This window comes from Struthio camelus, chromosome Z (genome assembly GCF_040807025.1).
Source record: "Struthio camelus isolate bStrCam1 chromosome Z, bStrCam1.hap1, whole genome shotgun sequence".
Classification (NCBI taxonomy): Eukaryota; Metazoa; Chordata; class Aves; order Struthioniformes; family Struthionidae; genus Struthio; species Struthio camelus.
In genome coordinates, this window is record NC_090982.1 from 63,990,805 (window position 1) to 64,006,080 (window position 15,276).

The 15,276-nt window shown below is 42.1% G+C and overlaps 2 protein-coding genes across 4 annotated transcripts; both read right to left on the bottom strand.

Moving 5' to 3' along the window:
• Positions 1–1,001: 1,001 nt before the first annotated feature.
• LOC138064491 (alpha-ketoglutarate dehydrogenase component 4-like) lies at positions 1,002–6,681 on the bottom strand. The gene is made up of 4 exons (XM_068927339.1): positions 6,556–6,681; positions 5,407–5,470; positions 2,388–2,590; positions 1,002–1,168 (listed from the first exon to the last, which is right to left on the bottom strand). Exons 1-4 carry the CDS (start codon positions 6,592–6,594, stop codon positions 1,151–1,153), a joined length of 324 nt encoding a protein of 107 aa, XP_068783440.1. The 5' UTR covers positions 6,595–6,681; the 3' UTR covers positions 1,002–1,150.
• A 287-nt stretch (positions 6,682–6,968) lies between these two features.
• On the bottom strand, positions 6,969–14,960 carry LOC138064492 (centromere protein H-like). Of its 3 annotated transcripts, none has more exons than XM_068927341.1 (9): positions 14,828–14,960; positions 14,624–14,679; positions 13,853–13,901; positions 13,356–13,430; positions 12,574–12,630; positions 11,211–11,274; positions 10,883–10,934; positions 9,554–9,717; positions 6,969–7,907 (listed from the first exon to the last, which is right to left on the bottom strand). In XM_068927341.1, exons 1-9 carry the CDS (start codon positions 14,950–14,952, stop codon positions 7,815–7,817), a joined length of 735 nt encoding a protein of 244 aa, XP_068783442.1. In that variant the 5' UTR covers positions 14,953–14,960; the 3' UTR covers positions 6,969–7,814. The 3 variants fall into 3 exon arrangements, with proteins under 3 accessions (XP_068783442.1, XP_068783441.1, XP_068783444.1); XM_068927340.1 differs by having other exon boundaries at positions 9,554–9,783; positions 14,828–14,949; XM_068927343.1 differs by lacking the exon at positions 9,554–9,717 and having other exon boundaries at positions 7,770–7,907; positions 14,828–14,949.
• Between the last annotated feature and the right edge of the window lie 316 nt (positions 14,961–15,276).

Here is a 15,276-nt window from a genome sequence, read left to right on the forward strand (position 1 = left end):
CGAGCCTCAGCCGCGGATGGGGCTGCGGGCGAGCAGCCGCTTTGCAGCCGGCTCTGGTTCACGACAAGGACGGAGGAGGTGAGAAGGCCGGCCTGCGGGCGCGCCGCAGGGCTGACATGAAGGCGCCCAGGCAGCCGCAGCGCGGTGCAGAGAGGGGTGCGAGGGCAGGAGGCGCCGCCTCCTGCTGGACCAGGTTATAGCTAACTCGCTGAACTGGCCCCGTGAGAAAGGCGGGCTGTCACCTCCCAGGAGGCGCACGCTGGCCTGGGGCCGAGGCAGCCCTCGGTGCGCCCGGGCGGGGGGAGGGGGGGGAGGAGGAGGAGGAGGAGGAGGAGGGGTTGCGACACGTCCAGGAGAGGAGCATGCCGTTTTTCTTGAACTGCCGCACTGTACAGCCCCGTGTGTTAACTTGGACTGAAACGAGCATGACTTACACTGACACAGCGGACTGTGACTGCATTAGATAGACAGACCGTCCAACCTCACAGGTTCACTTTTTTTTTTTCTGCCACGTGAAAACCAGTAGCGAAAGACTACATGCTGTTGTTTTCTTAAAAATCAAGTCCAGGGATCAGGTACGTTATGTACTTCTAACTCTAATCAGATCCAGATAACTCTCTTGAAAAAAATAATGATTTAAATAGACCAAGAGCAGCCTATTTTTATTTTGTTCCCAATCTCAGTCCTGATAGTGTGGGGAAGCAGCTGCTACGCTACTGCCCACTGGATTCCACTACCAGGCAGAAGTTGCATAGCTATTAAGAAGCACCGTGAAGTCTTAACAGTAATTAAAAATACTTCATTATCTCTTTCCTGCCTGTAAAATTATTACTGAAGAGACATCTGAATCTTTTTAAGAAGAAAAAGAAAGCAACTCAAGACAGTTTTATTGCCAAGTTTGTAGAATGGCTAATTAGAAAAATATTTTAATGGTGTAGACATCAAATATATTCAATTGCTAGTTAGCCATCAAAAGAAAATCTTTCTCAATCACAAATTAATAGTGTGTTAAGTGACAACTTTCTCACCCTTCCTACAGGGTCTTTATTAAAGCTATTAGTGTACAATCATTTATAACATTACAGAAATGCTTTTATTGTGAATACAATACTTCATTCTTCAACAGTGGTGAACAAACGATCTTCCACACTTATTCGGGACCGCCACGCTGTAAAATAAAGTAGACAGTTAAATATATTCTACAAAAAGAAAGGAAAATTGAGAGCAAATATTCTTTTGCACTGTTACAGACAATCGAGACATTGATTTTTAATCTGTAAAAGAACATGCACAGAGTCTCAAAGTATTAGCATCAATCAGTTGCAGCTCTTTCATTTCAGAGAGAATACAAAAAGGTAAACACCTGCAAACAATAATTATAGTTGGTTCCAATTCCCCTACTGGGAAAACTTGACTTTTAGAAAGGTCTGATAAACACAGCGGTAGTGAACAGGAGTTTTAGAATTATTTTCACTGCCCAGGTTCCAAGGTGCAAAGTAAAAACAAAAGCAAGGTCAGCCATTACAATCTTTATGAGATTTAAAAGGTACTCAATTCATTATTATGCCAACAAAACTGTTAGAAAATTTAGGCTGGAAGTCTAGAAGTGTACTACTATAGAAGTAAAATGAATTATTTTCTAATTATACCTATAATAATAGGTATAATACCCTATCCACATGCATGCAGGGAAAAATGATTTTCTCTGTTCACAAGATTATACTTCAGATGTCCTGCTCACTTAACTGAGCTATATGTCTTTTTATTTCAAAAACTCAGACCTCTCTCTCCAGTTCTTCAAATTTTGTGTGTGCTCCCTTTTGGAGTAACAGAGTGATTATAATCTTGTTAGAGAACAGACTAGGTCTTGCCTTTCATGTACAATGCTATAATTGCAAATATTACAGAATATAATTTAAATCTAATTTAGTAAAATGCTTCCACTATTAGAAATATGAGTTCACGTACTAATAAATAATTTATAAAAATTAGTCTGAAAAATATTTTGGACTTCAGTCATCTAGCAATAGCATTTTTCAGTCTATGAACAGACCTGTGCTCCTGTCCAACATACTCATACTACACATTAAACAGCTGTAATAACACAGACAGTGACTGTCAGTAATGTAGGTTATGATTATCGCTAACTTTCCGCATGTGTGTATTAAGTCCATATCTCTCCGTTCAATTATATCACTAGCTACCAATTAGTGAGAGCTGGATACCTTGCATATGAAGAATATGTAATTTGAGTACTGTGCATCAAAGCTGTGAAAGCTCCAAGTGCACAGTTACCAAGAATTAAAATGTAATACCATATCTGAAACTGTAGAGAACCTGTAGAAAAAAGATAAGTAAATACAGAGAATATGAACCAATAAACTTACTTGAATATATTCAATCTCTTCCTCTGACATAGGTTTCCTTCTGTATTTCTGAGGTAAGGTTCTTGCTAATTCAGAAGTGTCTGGTGCACCTTGTACCCTACTAACAGGTGAAATATTTTGAAAGGCCAGTGATCTGCCTCCTACAGACTCCTGCACTTTTGAAGCACGGTGTGATGGCACGCTTGCTTGTAGGGATTCCTGTACTGAAACGCAGATTGCAAAACCATTTACAGAAATGTACTAGGACTGTAAAAATAATTACATGAGCAGCCACTAAAAGTTACCAGTTACTGAAGATTGATTTTTCTTCCTTATAAAAATACTTAAAAGACTTCAGATCCTCTACTTCCCCCAACCTGTTTTTATTGTTGTTAAATATAACAAGAACAGAGTGAAAACATTCCGAAAGTAGAAGAAAGCATATTTGACTGGCAGAAATACTGATGTGGTAACAGAAGATAAACCAGGGCATACCCTAACAAAGACTTTTTCACTAGGAAACTGTACTTGCAGAAAAAGCATATAGTACCCTCAAGATGTGTGTGTGGGGGGGTAATGTACAGACATTTCTCCACTAAGATGACACTTGGCTTTGTTTACTGTGACTGTAAAGACAGGTGAAAAAGGAGTAGAGGCTTACAGAAAGTTAAAGCTCACAACTATGAAATACCACAGGATGCAATTCAGTGTTGCACCCATTTTTAATATTATAAATTTCAGCATGTCAAATTACATTATTAATGTGCAGAATGAACACCACATAGTGGGCATCAGCAATCAGACTGTTAAAGAAATGCAGGGACCAAGGAGGGCATGAAATACTTCACAGTTGTAGGCCAGGAGCTAGGTATAAGAAATTCACGTTAGAAAAGTCATCTTGAGTTCGAGGCTCATGTAACAGATGACAAAAGGCCAGTGATCAGAGTCAGCATTGAAAGAGTTTTGGACCTTAGGTCTGTCCCAGCATGGTTGATCTTTATAATGGCAATACATAGTTATCACACCAGGCAGGACTGAGTCTTACAGCAATGTATTTATTTAAAAAGTCCTCAGGCCTCTAGACAGAAGGTTGAAACACCTGAAAAAGCAGAATACTTCCAGGAGAAGTCCCAGTGCAGCTGAGAAATGAGCAAAACAAAGGCAACATCTGAACAGTTGGGACAAAAGGACTATATAATTATGAAATAAGCAGCAACAAGATAAAGCAGTCCTGGATGGCTCGAAGAATGCGAGGAGTTAAATGGCACGTTTCCTGTCTGCCACCCCAAGATCAGTGGTAACAGAGAAGGAAGAGGGAGGAGTCCGTTTCAGCCTTATGGAGTCTGAGTCAATGGCAGGATAGGGATGTCATATAGTTGCACCAACACGATCAAACATTCACACGAATCACTAGTGAGAGGCATATGCAGAAATTCTCAGTGAGAAGACTGTATCTGGTGGTGCAGGAAGAGAGAGGAAGGTCCCAAAGAGTAAGAGAAGGAAGACAGCCCATGAGAAGGAGCAGAATCAGAAGCCATTGAATTGAAATTAGAGCAGGAAGCAAAGGGAGCAGAAAATAAAACCAGAAAAAATAGCTGTTTGTCAACTTTCTAACAACATGCAGCTGATTAATAGCTTTGGCTAGTGATGACAGAGGAATATTTGTGATTTTCTCCTAGAGAAGAAATAATGCTCCTTATATATGAAAGACATGAAAAACAGTTTCTCCAAGTTTGTTTTATATGCCACAAAAATGTCTAGAGCTTTGCCTAAGATTTTCCTCTATTGTGTGTTTTACCATCTGAAGTGTAGTTAGAATAGAAGCAGTAGCCAATTACAACTGTGAGAAGTTGAGATTCAGAAGTACCACATCTTATGCTGCTGTTGCTTAACGTCAGATAGCCTGCGCTACAGCTTTCCCTTCCCCGTTTGAGACCACCGTGTTGCAGTAATAGAATAAAAGAGTTTGCCTGGCCTTTCAAACACCCAAGTCCCTGAAAGTATAGTGTTGATCTGCGGAGCTCTGGCTGTGTGGAAGCAAGAATCTGGTGCACTAAAATGCTGTTATTGCTACAATGTTCAAGCAAAGTGAGGTAGATTGCAATTTACTTTTGAAGTAACAGAACCCGATCAAGGTAAAAAGGTCTAACACACTTAAAAGAAATATTGACAGAAAATTTCTGATGCAGAGATGAACAAGAGATAAGTAACACGTTTTTTAAACTGGCAGGAAAGGTGGTGCAGCTGACTTAACTGGCAGTATTAGGAAAAAAAAGATCTCATAGGTAAAGATCTAAAAAAAAGAATGAGTTAAAACCAGCCGTCACTTCTAAAAAATGAGAATAATACAGCAGAGATTCATGAGACATCTGTTATTTTAGTTTCAAATGCTATATTGGCTCAAACGGAATATTAAAACAACACCCAGCTCATATAGCTTTTACCTAAATATAACTGCCTGGTATTCTGTGAATATCAGCATAGCTATAGGTATAAAGATTGATGTGCCAAAGATCGCAATGAAATCGCTTTTTTCCTTAGTATTAACTAATAGCACTGGAAAACATTTCTTAAAATGCACAGCGGGTTGGCCCTCCCAGCTATAATCAGGATTTTAAATGCCACAGACATTGCATGCTCCAATTAGGAAAAGGAGGACCAAGCAAAATCCCACATTATTTCTGCAAACATCACTGAATACCCAAGGTTGCTTCTCATGGTGACTTTGCCAGAAACGTTCCAGGTGGATATTAGTATTTGCAAAAATGGGATCTTGTGTATAAATCAAAAGTAGGAAAACAATACTAGAAATCTTCACGAATCTGCCTCGACCAAGATGTGCATACACACAGTTTTCTTCCCCACAGCTGTAATGGAAGCATCAAAGAGCTGTCTCCAAACTAAAGCTATGTTCTAGAAATACCACTCAAAATCAGTTGAATATTTAATCGAAGTTGGAAAAAGCGTGTCCTGGTTCTTACATAAAATACTTAATGCAAAGAAAAGTGGTGCAAGTTATCTCTATAGATGAAATACTTACTTTTAGGTTTGGGGATACTTTTTCTGTCCGGGAACTTAATTAAGGGAGTATGTGGCTTGACTACCTAGAACAAGACAAGGTAGCAGGAGAACACAGGAAGAGAAAAATATACTTCTAGACAAATGTTAATTTCACAATAGTAAAATGGAAAACATAACATTAATTGACCACTTCTATAGTGCTGCTTTGTGCACCACCATTTTGATAACCTTATTACTTATTTCTGCTTTAATTTTACCCAAGGAGAAGTTTCACCTTCAAAGCTACTCCTTCATCCTGGTGTCCAGCACAGGGATAAGGGCTCCTTTACTTTTTTCACAGCAGTCACAGATTGGCTCTGAATACCAAATTTTTTTTTTAATCTATGGCATTTTCTTAATGGAACTAGTCAGTCCTGTCCAGGCAGCTGAACAAACGTGCAATGGCCGAACACAGTTAGCAGTCCTACAGTTCTTGTGCTAAAACTTTGTAATTCCATTTATGCCACTGTGATAGCTACTTCTACACAGTTATTTTTGCAACGTTTCTTTTCAAAGGCTCCATGCCTCGCCTTCACCTGAAAGGGAAGAGGGGTGCCTTAAAAAGATGCTGGCAAACACCCTCCCCTCCTGACGGATTATACAGAAGGTGCAGCTCGCAGGCTTCCCTAGAGCATCATTTTGTACCAGAAGGGAAGTAGGCAGCGGGATCAAGTGACTGGACAGCAAGAGCAGCGAAACAAAACGTCCTGAACCCCGAGGACGTACTGTACATACGCTGATTACTTGCCGGCGAAGGCAAGCACGCACGAGGGAAGAGGAGCAGAACAAACCGCAGTGCTTTTGGAAAGTGAAACGAATTAAAGCGCAGAGCCCCTGTTTCTCTAGGGAAAACGAGCGCAGCAGGCAGCTAACGCGCCTCCTCTCCCCCGGCAGCGGTTACCGCTCCCCGCCTCGCCGGGCGCCCCGCGCCGCCCCCGCCGCTCCGCCGGCCGCGGGGCCCCGCCGCGCCCCCGCCCCCCGCTCCGGCCAAGGACACCGGCCGCCCCGGCGGCGCCCGCAGCCCCGGCCGCCTCAGGCCCCGGCGGCCCCGCGCGAGGCCCGCGGCCCGCGCCGGTGCCCGGGGCGCCGCCGCCGCCGCCGCGCCTGGCCGCGCGCGGGGTGCCGTTACCTGAACGACCCTGGTGGCAGCCGCCATCTTGCTGCCCATGGTGACCCCCGGCCGCCACGACGCCCGCGCCCCGCCGCCCGCCTGCCTCAGGGGCAGCCGCGGGCCACGCCCCGGGGCGGGGCCTGGGGGGCGGGGCTCAGCGCCGCGGGGGCGGGGCCTGCGGCGGCGGGCGGGGCGCGGCGGGCGGCGGGGCGCTGTTGGCCGCGGGGCCTGCTCCGGCCGGGCGGAGGCGCGGCAGCCGCCGGCGGGCAGCTGCGGTACCCGCGGCCAGGGCCAGCCGCCTCCTGCCTCCCGCGACATAGGAAGACAACAGGCTGAGGCTAAATACCTGCTTAGAGTAGGTCGGTATTTGATTTGAATTTGATAAAGGCATGTCAGGTTCATCGTCTAAAATCAGACGTTCACCCATAAAATGAAAAGAACCATATTTTAATCCAAAACTTTACACGAAATATGATTTACCATGTCAATTTTCTTCTACGATGAAGTAAAAATATGAATGTCAATGGATGAATAAACTTAAAATATTGCTCAGTTGCTTAATTTTAACAGCATCACGCTCCATCTTCCATTTTACCTACATTTTCTCTACGCTTGACATACTTTGCCATGTAGGACAGGATCTACAGTTTGTACCTCTTCCAGGATGTCTCAATGATCATCACGTTAACGGTCACAAGTGAGAGTTACAGCTAAGCATATAAACTTTTCAGAGTTAAAATTATATACAATATTTTCAGAAAAAAAAAAAGTAGGAAGATACTGACTTAACGTTAAGTTTCCCAGTTCAGGCTTTCCGTGGGGCTGAGCTGGGCGCTGCTGCCTGCCTCAGCTCTGCGCCAGAAAGGAAGAGCTCTGCAGGGGCGCTGCTCCCACGCCTGGGCAGGAGCTCGGCAGCACAGGAACAGTACAGCCTTGGTTCAGGCCCCCTTCTACATAAAAGCTCGTAATACATAGTTTATTCTTCTTTATTGGGTCATTGCTACATTTGCGATGGAAGTGAGCTCTTGGGCTAAAACAGCCAGGAAGTGATTCTTCACTTACTTTCATCAACTACATTAAGTGTTCTAACATTTGTATAAATTTCACTCTAAAGAGTTGCGTGGCCACATTCTGAGTCTCTTTAGAGAGGAAGCACTTCCAGAAAGGTTACATTTTCAAACTCTTAAAAATGTGCTTTCATGACACGTGTTAGTCGATATCAAATGTCATATGTTGGTTACATACGGTATATAAAATTAAACGCCATTTTTCCTTACTCAGAGAAAAGACAGATTTTTTTCAAGCTGGAGAACAATTGCCTTTAAAGATGGATCTTCTGCCCAGTTAACTCTGCTTCCAATTATGATATTCTGCAAAAAGAAAGATTATTAGTTAAAAAACAAATGCCTTTAAAAAGAAATATTCTTACTGAAATCTCTCAGAGGCCATCTATTTTGTAATCTCTATATTAGAAGCCCCGGAAATTCATAGCAGTGTTTCAAATGGGCAGGAGGGTGACAGAGAGGAGAAGGGGAAGCATTACTTTAGATCCTATTGTCAACATATAGGCAAAAAAAAAAAAAGAAGCTAGTTTGAACTTCTGAACCACCTCGTAGTGCTAGCACACCATCCCCATTCAAAACATAGGTGTTGAGAATATATATATATATATTTTTTTTTTTTACATAAAATTTGCCTCAAACACAAGTCAACAGTTTCTAACATCCTCACCCTGCCATTCTAGACTGAAAATGGAAATTAATAAATTTAAGCAAAGACGATTTGTTCTACTTCTTATGGCTCAGAAGATTTCAGAAAGATAAAAATAGAAGATAATTCCAGAAATCTAATCCAAAATCCACTGAAATGTTTAATTTCTCATTCTCATCGTGAGATGTAACATAATTTTCCATTGCAAACTCCTAGTAGGTACAGCATGCAACACAGAAACATGTGGCTCTTTTTCCATCCTTTAAATTTCTTCGGATCATACAAATTTACAGAATGGCTATATCCGGTCTCCTACCCAAAGCTCTCAAATAAGCTCCATCTTTCCCCAGTCTGTATTTTGCTTAATAAGCCATGTGTGTTCTTAACTGGGATTTCATAAGCCATTTGTGGACAAACTTGCAAGCACTGCAACTGCAATTCGCTCTGCTTCCCATCTTCATACTTACTAAGTCACTGATCTGTAGGGTCAGGTGAAGGAAGCTAGGACAGGTCATATGGTGAGAAGCAAATACCAAACTGCAGTGCAGGGAATATGAACTTTAATAGGACCCCTCCGAGCACAGGATGCTGCAGACCCTTCCTCCACTCCTCCCCATCCCAAATCATGACATTTTCTTCCTCACTTTGCGTGACCACAAACACCAGATGACCTGCCAGCCAGCTGCATGGATATAGACTAGTTAGCAGCATCTGATACATGGGTAACCAAGGGGATGAAGACTACACCGTTCAAAGTATTTGAAGTTCAGCCTTGGCTGGCAGGCCAAGGCCTTCACAGTGCTGCAGTGTGTAACACTGAACCAGAGAAGTGCCTGTGGTCAGAAGGAGCAAATTCAGAAGGGGCAGCCTGGCACGTTGGCATCGTGGGATTAAGACATGCTCAGGAAAAACAACAAGAGACTGGGAAACTGGTTTGGGGGGGATGAAGGGGTGACTCTCAGATTAAGGAAATACAGCCACTTCTGCAACAGTAATTGTCCTAGGAGATACAACATTTTTGTATCTTAGATGGATGACAGAAAGAGATAAAGAGAGATCGATAGGCCATTTCTAAATTCTATACATAATTTTCCAAACAACAATTTGGGACAATTTCATATTTTCAGTCTTTAAAACAATAAAATTATCTCTGCGCGCAGTAGTTTTTTCATTACCATCTTGCTTAAAGTTTTTGAAAGCACACAGTATATCTTAATCTTGTTTGAAGTTACATTTACTATACAGTAGGTTAGATTGATTGTGATGCAAAACTGCAAACTTGCTTCTGAAAGTTATGACTTTTTACCTGGAATATATTTTGAATTAAGGTAGTCATCTCTTTTTCTTTTTGTAAGTTGTTACGTATCTTCTCCAGCATTTCACCCACTTCCATACTTGCTAGTTCCTTCTTTTGTTTTTTCATTGTGGTATGAATTTGCAGTAGTTTGTTTCCTCCAGCTTGTTTTAGTACTATTCCATTATTAGGAAAATGAAGCATTAACAAGTCGTTCTGTGTGCAGTGGAACTGAAGAAACACTGTTTTCCACAGACATCTTAGGCACTTCCATTGCAATAATCCAAACTTCTCACCTCATCCCTTCCCTGCAATGTACCTCAACATATCCCTTCCACACAAAAATCAACATGTGCTGTGGCTACCTGGTGTCAATATATACGAACTAGTTCCCTGGCTGCTGGCAAAACAAGGTACTGTGTGTACTGCCTGTATTTCCATCAGACAGGGACACTAATTTGAATATCTGTCCTACACTCTGTCTCCAGTTGTCACAACTTCTACAGTTGAAAAAGTTTAAGTTCTTTTTCCTCTTTTTCAAATTTGATCCAAACCAAGGTCCAAAGTCATGCAAGGGACATGGACAACATCAGTGATTATTTCCAGTTTTCTTAGGAAATCAGACTCAAAACTACATGGGGTAAAAGCATTAAGGGACAATTCATACACTGGAAAAAATGCTGCCCCTCATGACTTAGCATTCCTTCCTTTATTTCTGAAGATATTAGGGTGCTCATTTTTTCTTTGAAGACAGATATTTGACTTATTGGTTTATTTACTTGCAACATGTACATCACTTTCTATGGATGAAACAAACACAAATTAATAGTGGTTAAAATTGCTGGCAAGCCTAATAATACCACAGTGGGAAGTTCTGAATAGCAAATCTAAATACATGTAAATTTGAGTCCTGACCTACTCTAACCGGCATACTGAACACCAAGATATACATTATCATGTTAGTTCTTTGCAGGTTAAGTGGCCTCCCATTTTACAAACATTTCACAAAGGTGCAATCTGACAAAAAGTCCTTGTTGTAGGACTGATTTACTATGAATACACTCTAAAAAAGCCTAAGTGAGGTGTAGTAAACTGGGGAGTTTACACTCCATTCTTTTTAAGTATCTTCTTGCATCTCTGTTCTAACACATCAGTCCCTGCTGCCATGTACACAACATGCCAGCTCTTTTCTTACATACTTCATAATCCTCTTTTCAGTAGTTTTATAACTGTATTCAGTTTCATAGTGATTTTATGTTAATTAATAGTGCTAAAAGAAACACTTTCTAAATTACAAACTATATCTTCAGATATAAAACAAAGTAAGTTTAACACACTTACAGAGTCTTTTCCTTTTAATGTCATTCAATTTCTCTTCCATCTCACGTGCTTGCTGAAGGAAAAAAAAAAAGTTTCTGTCTCCAATTAATACTGATAGATGTTAATTTATTCCACAAAAGTAGTTAAGGAGAGCTCTAGAAGCAGACTTTTTGCATATCACTTTAAGGAATCATTTCAGTAATTTTAACACCAGCAGCAACTGCGTGCTTTGGGCCACATATTTACCTTCAAATGACTTTTACATTCCTGTTATTTTCAAATTGCACCCTGGCCGTACTGAAGAAAGCAGACCTGTGCAACTGCAAAAGTGGGTCCAACTGACACTTACCTGCTGAGATTCAAGTATGGCTGTGCTGAGCATTATTATGTGTTTCATAGTTTCCAAGATCAGTCTAAGGAAGGAAACACAGATTTGCACACCTTAAGACTGTTAATATATACCTTAAAACTGTTAATATATGAAAACAGCACAAATGTTTTAACTGAAGTTATTTACATTATACAAAAAAAAATTCCCCTCTAACACTAAAATAAAGCATATTTTTATTTTTTACTTTTGAAACAACTATGCCATTTCTTTTGCATATTTAGCATACTAAAAATAGCTCTAGAGGCTAAATATTCTCCTTATTTCCATCTCAATGTTTCAGTTAGGTTTGTCTAACATTGCATAGTGAAAGCATAGAGCTTAGGAGACATCAAGGCAGCCGAGCCACCTCAGAACATCTAGTGATTGGAGTTCCTGAATTCTGGCCTGTGACAGAGACATTATGGAGACAGAGTGTTTTTGGCTGTTTCCTACAGAAAGGAAATTTCTCATATTACACTTCGTATGCATTCATCCATTCATATTGGGTAAGATATTAACAGATAATTTCAAACAAGTTTGAAACCTTCAGTTCTTTTTCAAAGACATTAAGCTCCTAAGTGATAAATTAATGAAAGCAGCAAAGCAGAGGCAAGGCCCTGTTACAAGCGTGTAATATGTGCTCACATATTATAAACGCAGATGATTCATGCATTAAAGAAAAAAAGCCCTAACTCCCAACAGTTCTCACTAGCAAACCAAAAACAATCAAAGTCACCTAAACCCAGGTACTATTAGATCCATTGTTCACAAAGTTACTTGCTATTTCCTAGCTATGGAAGAAAAGGTGCTCCACATCCGTTGTTCATACAGCACCCCATATACAGTCAACTTTCAAATATCAAGATGATCACCAGGAATCTAAGGACAGAACTCGAAGGTGGCAAAAATTCATATAACATCAAATATATGTTCTTGCAGCCCAACTTAAATATGAAAGCACTAAGAAGAAAGGAAAAATCAGTTGCGTTCCACAACAAGTGCGGCCAAGATCATGGAGCTAGCGTACAAACAACTACGGCGGTGCTTCTGGAGCTGATGCGGCTTGTGAGAAACAAGCCTAAATGTCTCTGTAATCAAAGGTTGGTTAATTCAGAGCCTAAATGTAAAACCACTCTGGGTATAAGAGATTTGATCACGCTGATTCTAGCCAGAAGGTGGACAGCGTATCACGCAGTCAAAATTAGAAGAGGAAAGTTTGTTTTTAAAACGATACAATGAAATAATGCCATGATGTGTCTCATTCAGCTGTGTCAACTCTTTTCCTTTCTGTGTCAGTTCTTTTCCTTTCGTTTTGGCCATCCTTTCCCCCAAAACACCTTACCGTGAGTCGTCATCATTTTGTTTCATTTTGTTTCTCAGAGCATCCATAAGCTGGATCCTGCACAGTGTAGAGAAAAGAGACAGAGCTGGTGAGAAACTAAGAAAAGTGAATTTAGATAAATATTGAAAGAGAGATTTTCAACATTCCATTTATGCTGACTTTCACATAGGAAATATATATATAAATACCCATCACTTTCAAAATATCACAACGCTTAAATATTGTGGTTTTCTTAACTCTCAGGATAAGAACATATTAATGATTCTTTGTAGGAGTGACAATGCATTTCTCACTTGCCAAACATACATCAGATGTCAATAATCTCAGAGTCTGAGAAGCTGAGGAAAGGTGAGAAGCTGGACAAAGGACAAAGGTGGGAAGCCAAACAAATGGTCACATAACATAGGAGAAATATAACAGCTACCATCTCTACCTTTTCACAGGCATTTTAAAAATATAACCAACAACTACGTTTCGTGATGTGAAAAGGCTGACCGTATACAGTTTTGCAGGACCTTTGGAGCTCAGGCATGTCAGTTTGTGAGCGTTTCTTGTTGTTCTGTACGGTGTCTCCATCTTCATTCCTACTGGTTCAATGGTACTAAAGTCTTTTTATGTTTGTAACACACACTGTAGCATTCTGAAATCCTACTTTAATCAGAATTACATGTACATGCATGATGCACATGTAAACATCATGCAACAATACATGCATGTTATACACATGTAAACAAGCAAACATACCCCCTCTCCCCCAAAATAAACAGGAAAAAAACACCTGCCTTTGTAACACCAATGTTTTGTTTTGGAAAGAGACTTTTACTTCCTCCATTTCTCTTTCCAAATCTTCTGTGGTACTGAAACAAAAACAACAGTGTGAAAGGAACAAGAAAAATTTTAAAGCAACCTCACACTTGTAAATTTGAACTTGCTTTCTCCATGCCTGAGATAAGAATTTTGCCTGTCAGTTACGAATTATTCAATTCAGGAAAATTTTGGCACATGGAATAATGTTAGTTAAGTCTAGTCATTGCTTAGAAGGATTGCAAATTTAGCAAGCACATCAGATGCACAACTATATTAGGGGCTTGAATAAAATATTCCCTCTGCACGTTCTCTTTTCATATCCTCTATTTTCATCAGACTCTTGCAAATTATTGATAGTTAATCCAGAGTTTTCATTAAAAAGGAGTGAAAAGAGAACATCTAGCTCAGTTCCCAACCCTTCTCTTCTCTATTTTAAACTATGTCAAAAGCTTGAAATCATCAGATGACTTACGTCTTGATTAGCTTTTCTTCTATGATATGGTCAGGATAACTTTCTTCACCTGCAAAGCAAGAATATTACTAAAACACAGAAAATTTTAAAATCCAATTTACAGAATATAAAGGATAAGTAGTTTGATCCCTATACTAACAAGGTCTTTCTTATCCCTAGCTCCACACCTCACCATCCCTTTTGCTGTTAGTGGGGCTGCACTGTCAATCAGCTGTACAAGAGAAATAATTAGGCTTTAAAATATTTCTATTTAGCACTTTTCAGAGATCCCAGATCTGGTTCACAGCATTGCTGTGTATGCAGCTGGCTAGTTCAGTGGAGGAGGAGATACATAATGGAAACAGAACAGGAACAAGAATACCTTAATTCAGTATTATTGCCAAACACTTTGTATTGTAAAACCTAAGCCCCAGTTGATCGGATTCCTGAAAACCGTTATCACACGTAATAGTGTGAATAATATAAAGTAAAGTTTTGTCAGCGTTAGAGGGGTCTAAAGCAAAAATCCAAGATGAGAAAGGGCAGAGAATACTTATGTGACAGCTTTGTAAGGGTTCAAACATGTCTATAAGCGCTATCAAGAGCATGCAGTCAGATGCTTAGTCTATGAAAAAAATTAATATTACAGCAAGCGCTTTTGATAAATTAAGAAAATATAATTTTAAACATACAAGCATGCGTCACATCACGTTCCTTACTACTGTAACGCACCACGCTGAGGGAAAGCACACTGGGTTTGCTGCAGGGAGCTAGGGAAAGGGATAGGCTTACTGGCTTGAGCTGTGGCGCTACACTCCATGAGCTGCTGCTTCATCTGTTCCCTCAGGCTGCAAGGGAGGGAAAGCGACGACGGTTAAACCCAGAGCGGCAGCCCAGGAGGGCGGCCCCGGCCCCGGCCCCGGCGTCACCCGGCGGCTCCCCGGCCCGCCCGGGCACCGCCACCCCGCAGGCCGCCCCCGGCCCCACAGCACCGACCGGAGCAGCGTCAGGACGTCCAGCTTGGCCGTCGGCCCGGCCTCGGCGCCCCCCGCCGCCGCGCCCGGCGCCCCCCGCTGCGGCGGCTCCATGGCCGAGCCTTCAAACGGCCCGCGCGCGCCCATCGGCCAGCGCGGCCGGCGATTGCTTGCGCCTGGGGAGGGCGGGGCGCCCGAGCCGCCGACGCGCTCGCTGCCACTCCTGGGCCTCTTCCTCCGCATCGGCGTTTCGGCGCTCCGCCGCCCGGCGGCGGGAGGTGCTGGGCCTGGGCCGGCGGCGTGACGTGACGGCCCGCTGCCGCCATCGCCCCCCGCGGGAGGACCGGCTCCCCGCCCCGCTCTCACCCCGGCGCCTGCAGGAGGCGCCGGACAGCAGCCCGGCGGCGCTGCGTTCCCAGAGCCGGGGCCAAGCGGGGCAGGGCGGGTTTGTAACCACAGCCCCCGCGGGAG

Excerpts from the sequence above, each read along its gene's own strand:
- LOC138064491 (XM_068927339.1), bottom strand. The coding sequence starts at position 6,594 with ATGGGCAGCAAGATGGCGGCTGCCACCAGGGTCGTTCAG. Across the intron at positions 5,471-6,555 it reads CTGCCACCAGGGTCGTTCAG|GTAGTCAAGCCACATACTCC; the intron begins GTAACGGCACCC and ends GTCTTGTTCTAG. Across the intron at positions 2,591-5,406 it reads AAGTATCCCCAAACCTAAAA|TACAGGAATCCCTACAAGCA; the intron begins GTAAGTATTTCA and ends TCTGCGTTTCAG.
- LOC138064492 (XM_068927340.1), bottom strand. The coding sequence starts at position 14,919 with ATGGAGCCGCCGCAGCGGGGGGCGCCGGGCGCGGCGGCGGGGGGCGCC. Across the intron at positions 14,680-14,827 it reads GACGTCCTGACGCTGCTCCG|CCTGAGGGAACAGATGAAGC; the intron begins GTCGGTGCTGTG and ends CCTCCCTTGCAG. Across the intron at positions 10,935-11,210 it reads CCATACTTGAATCTCAGCAG|CAAGCACGTGAGATGGAAGA; the intron begins GTAAGTGTCAGT and ends TTTTTCCTTCAG.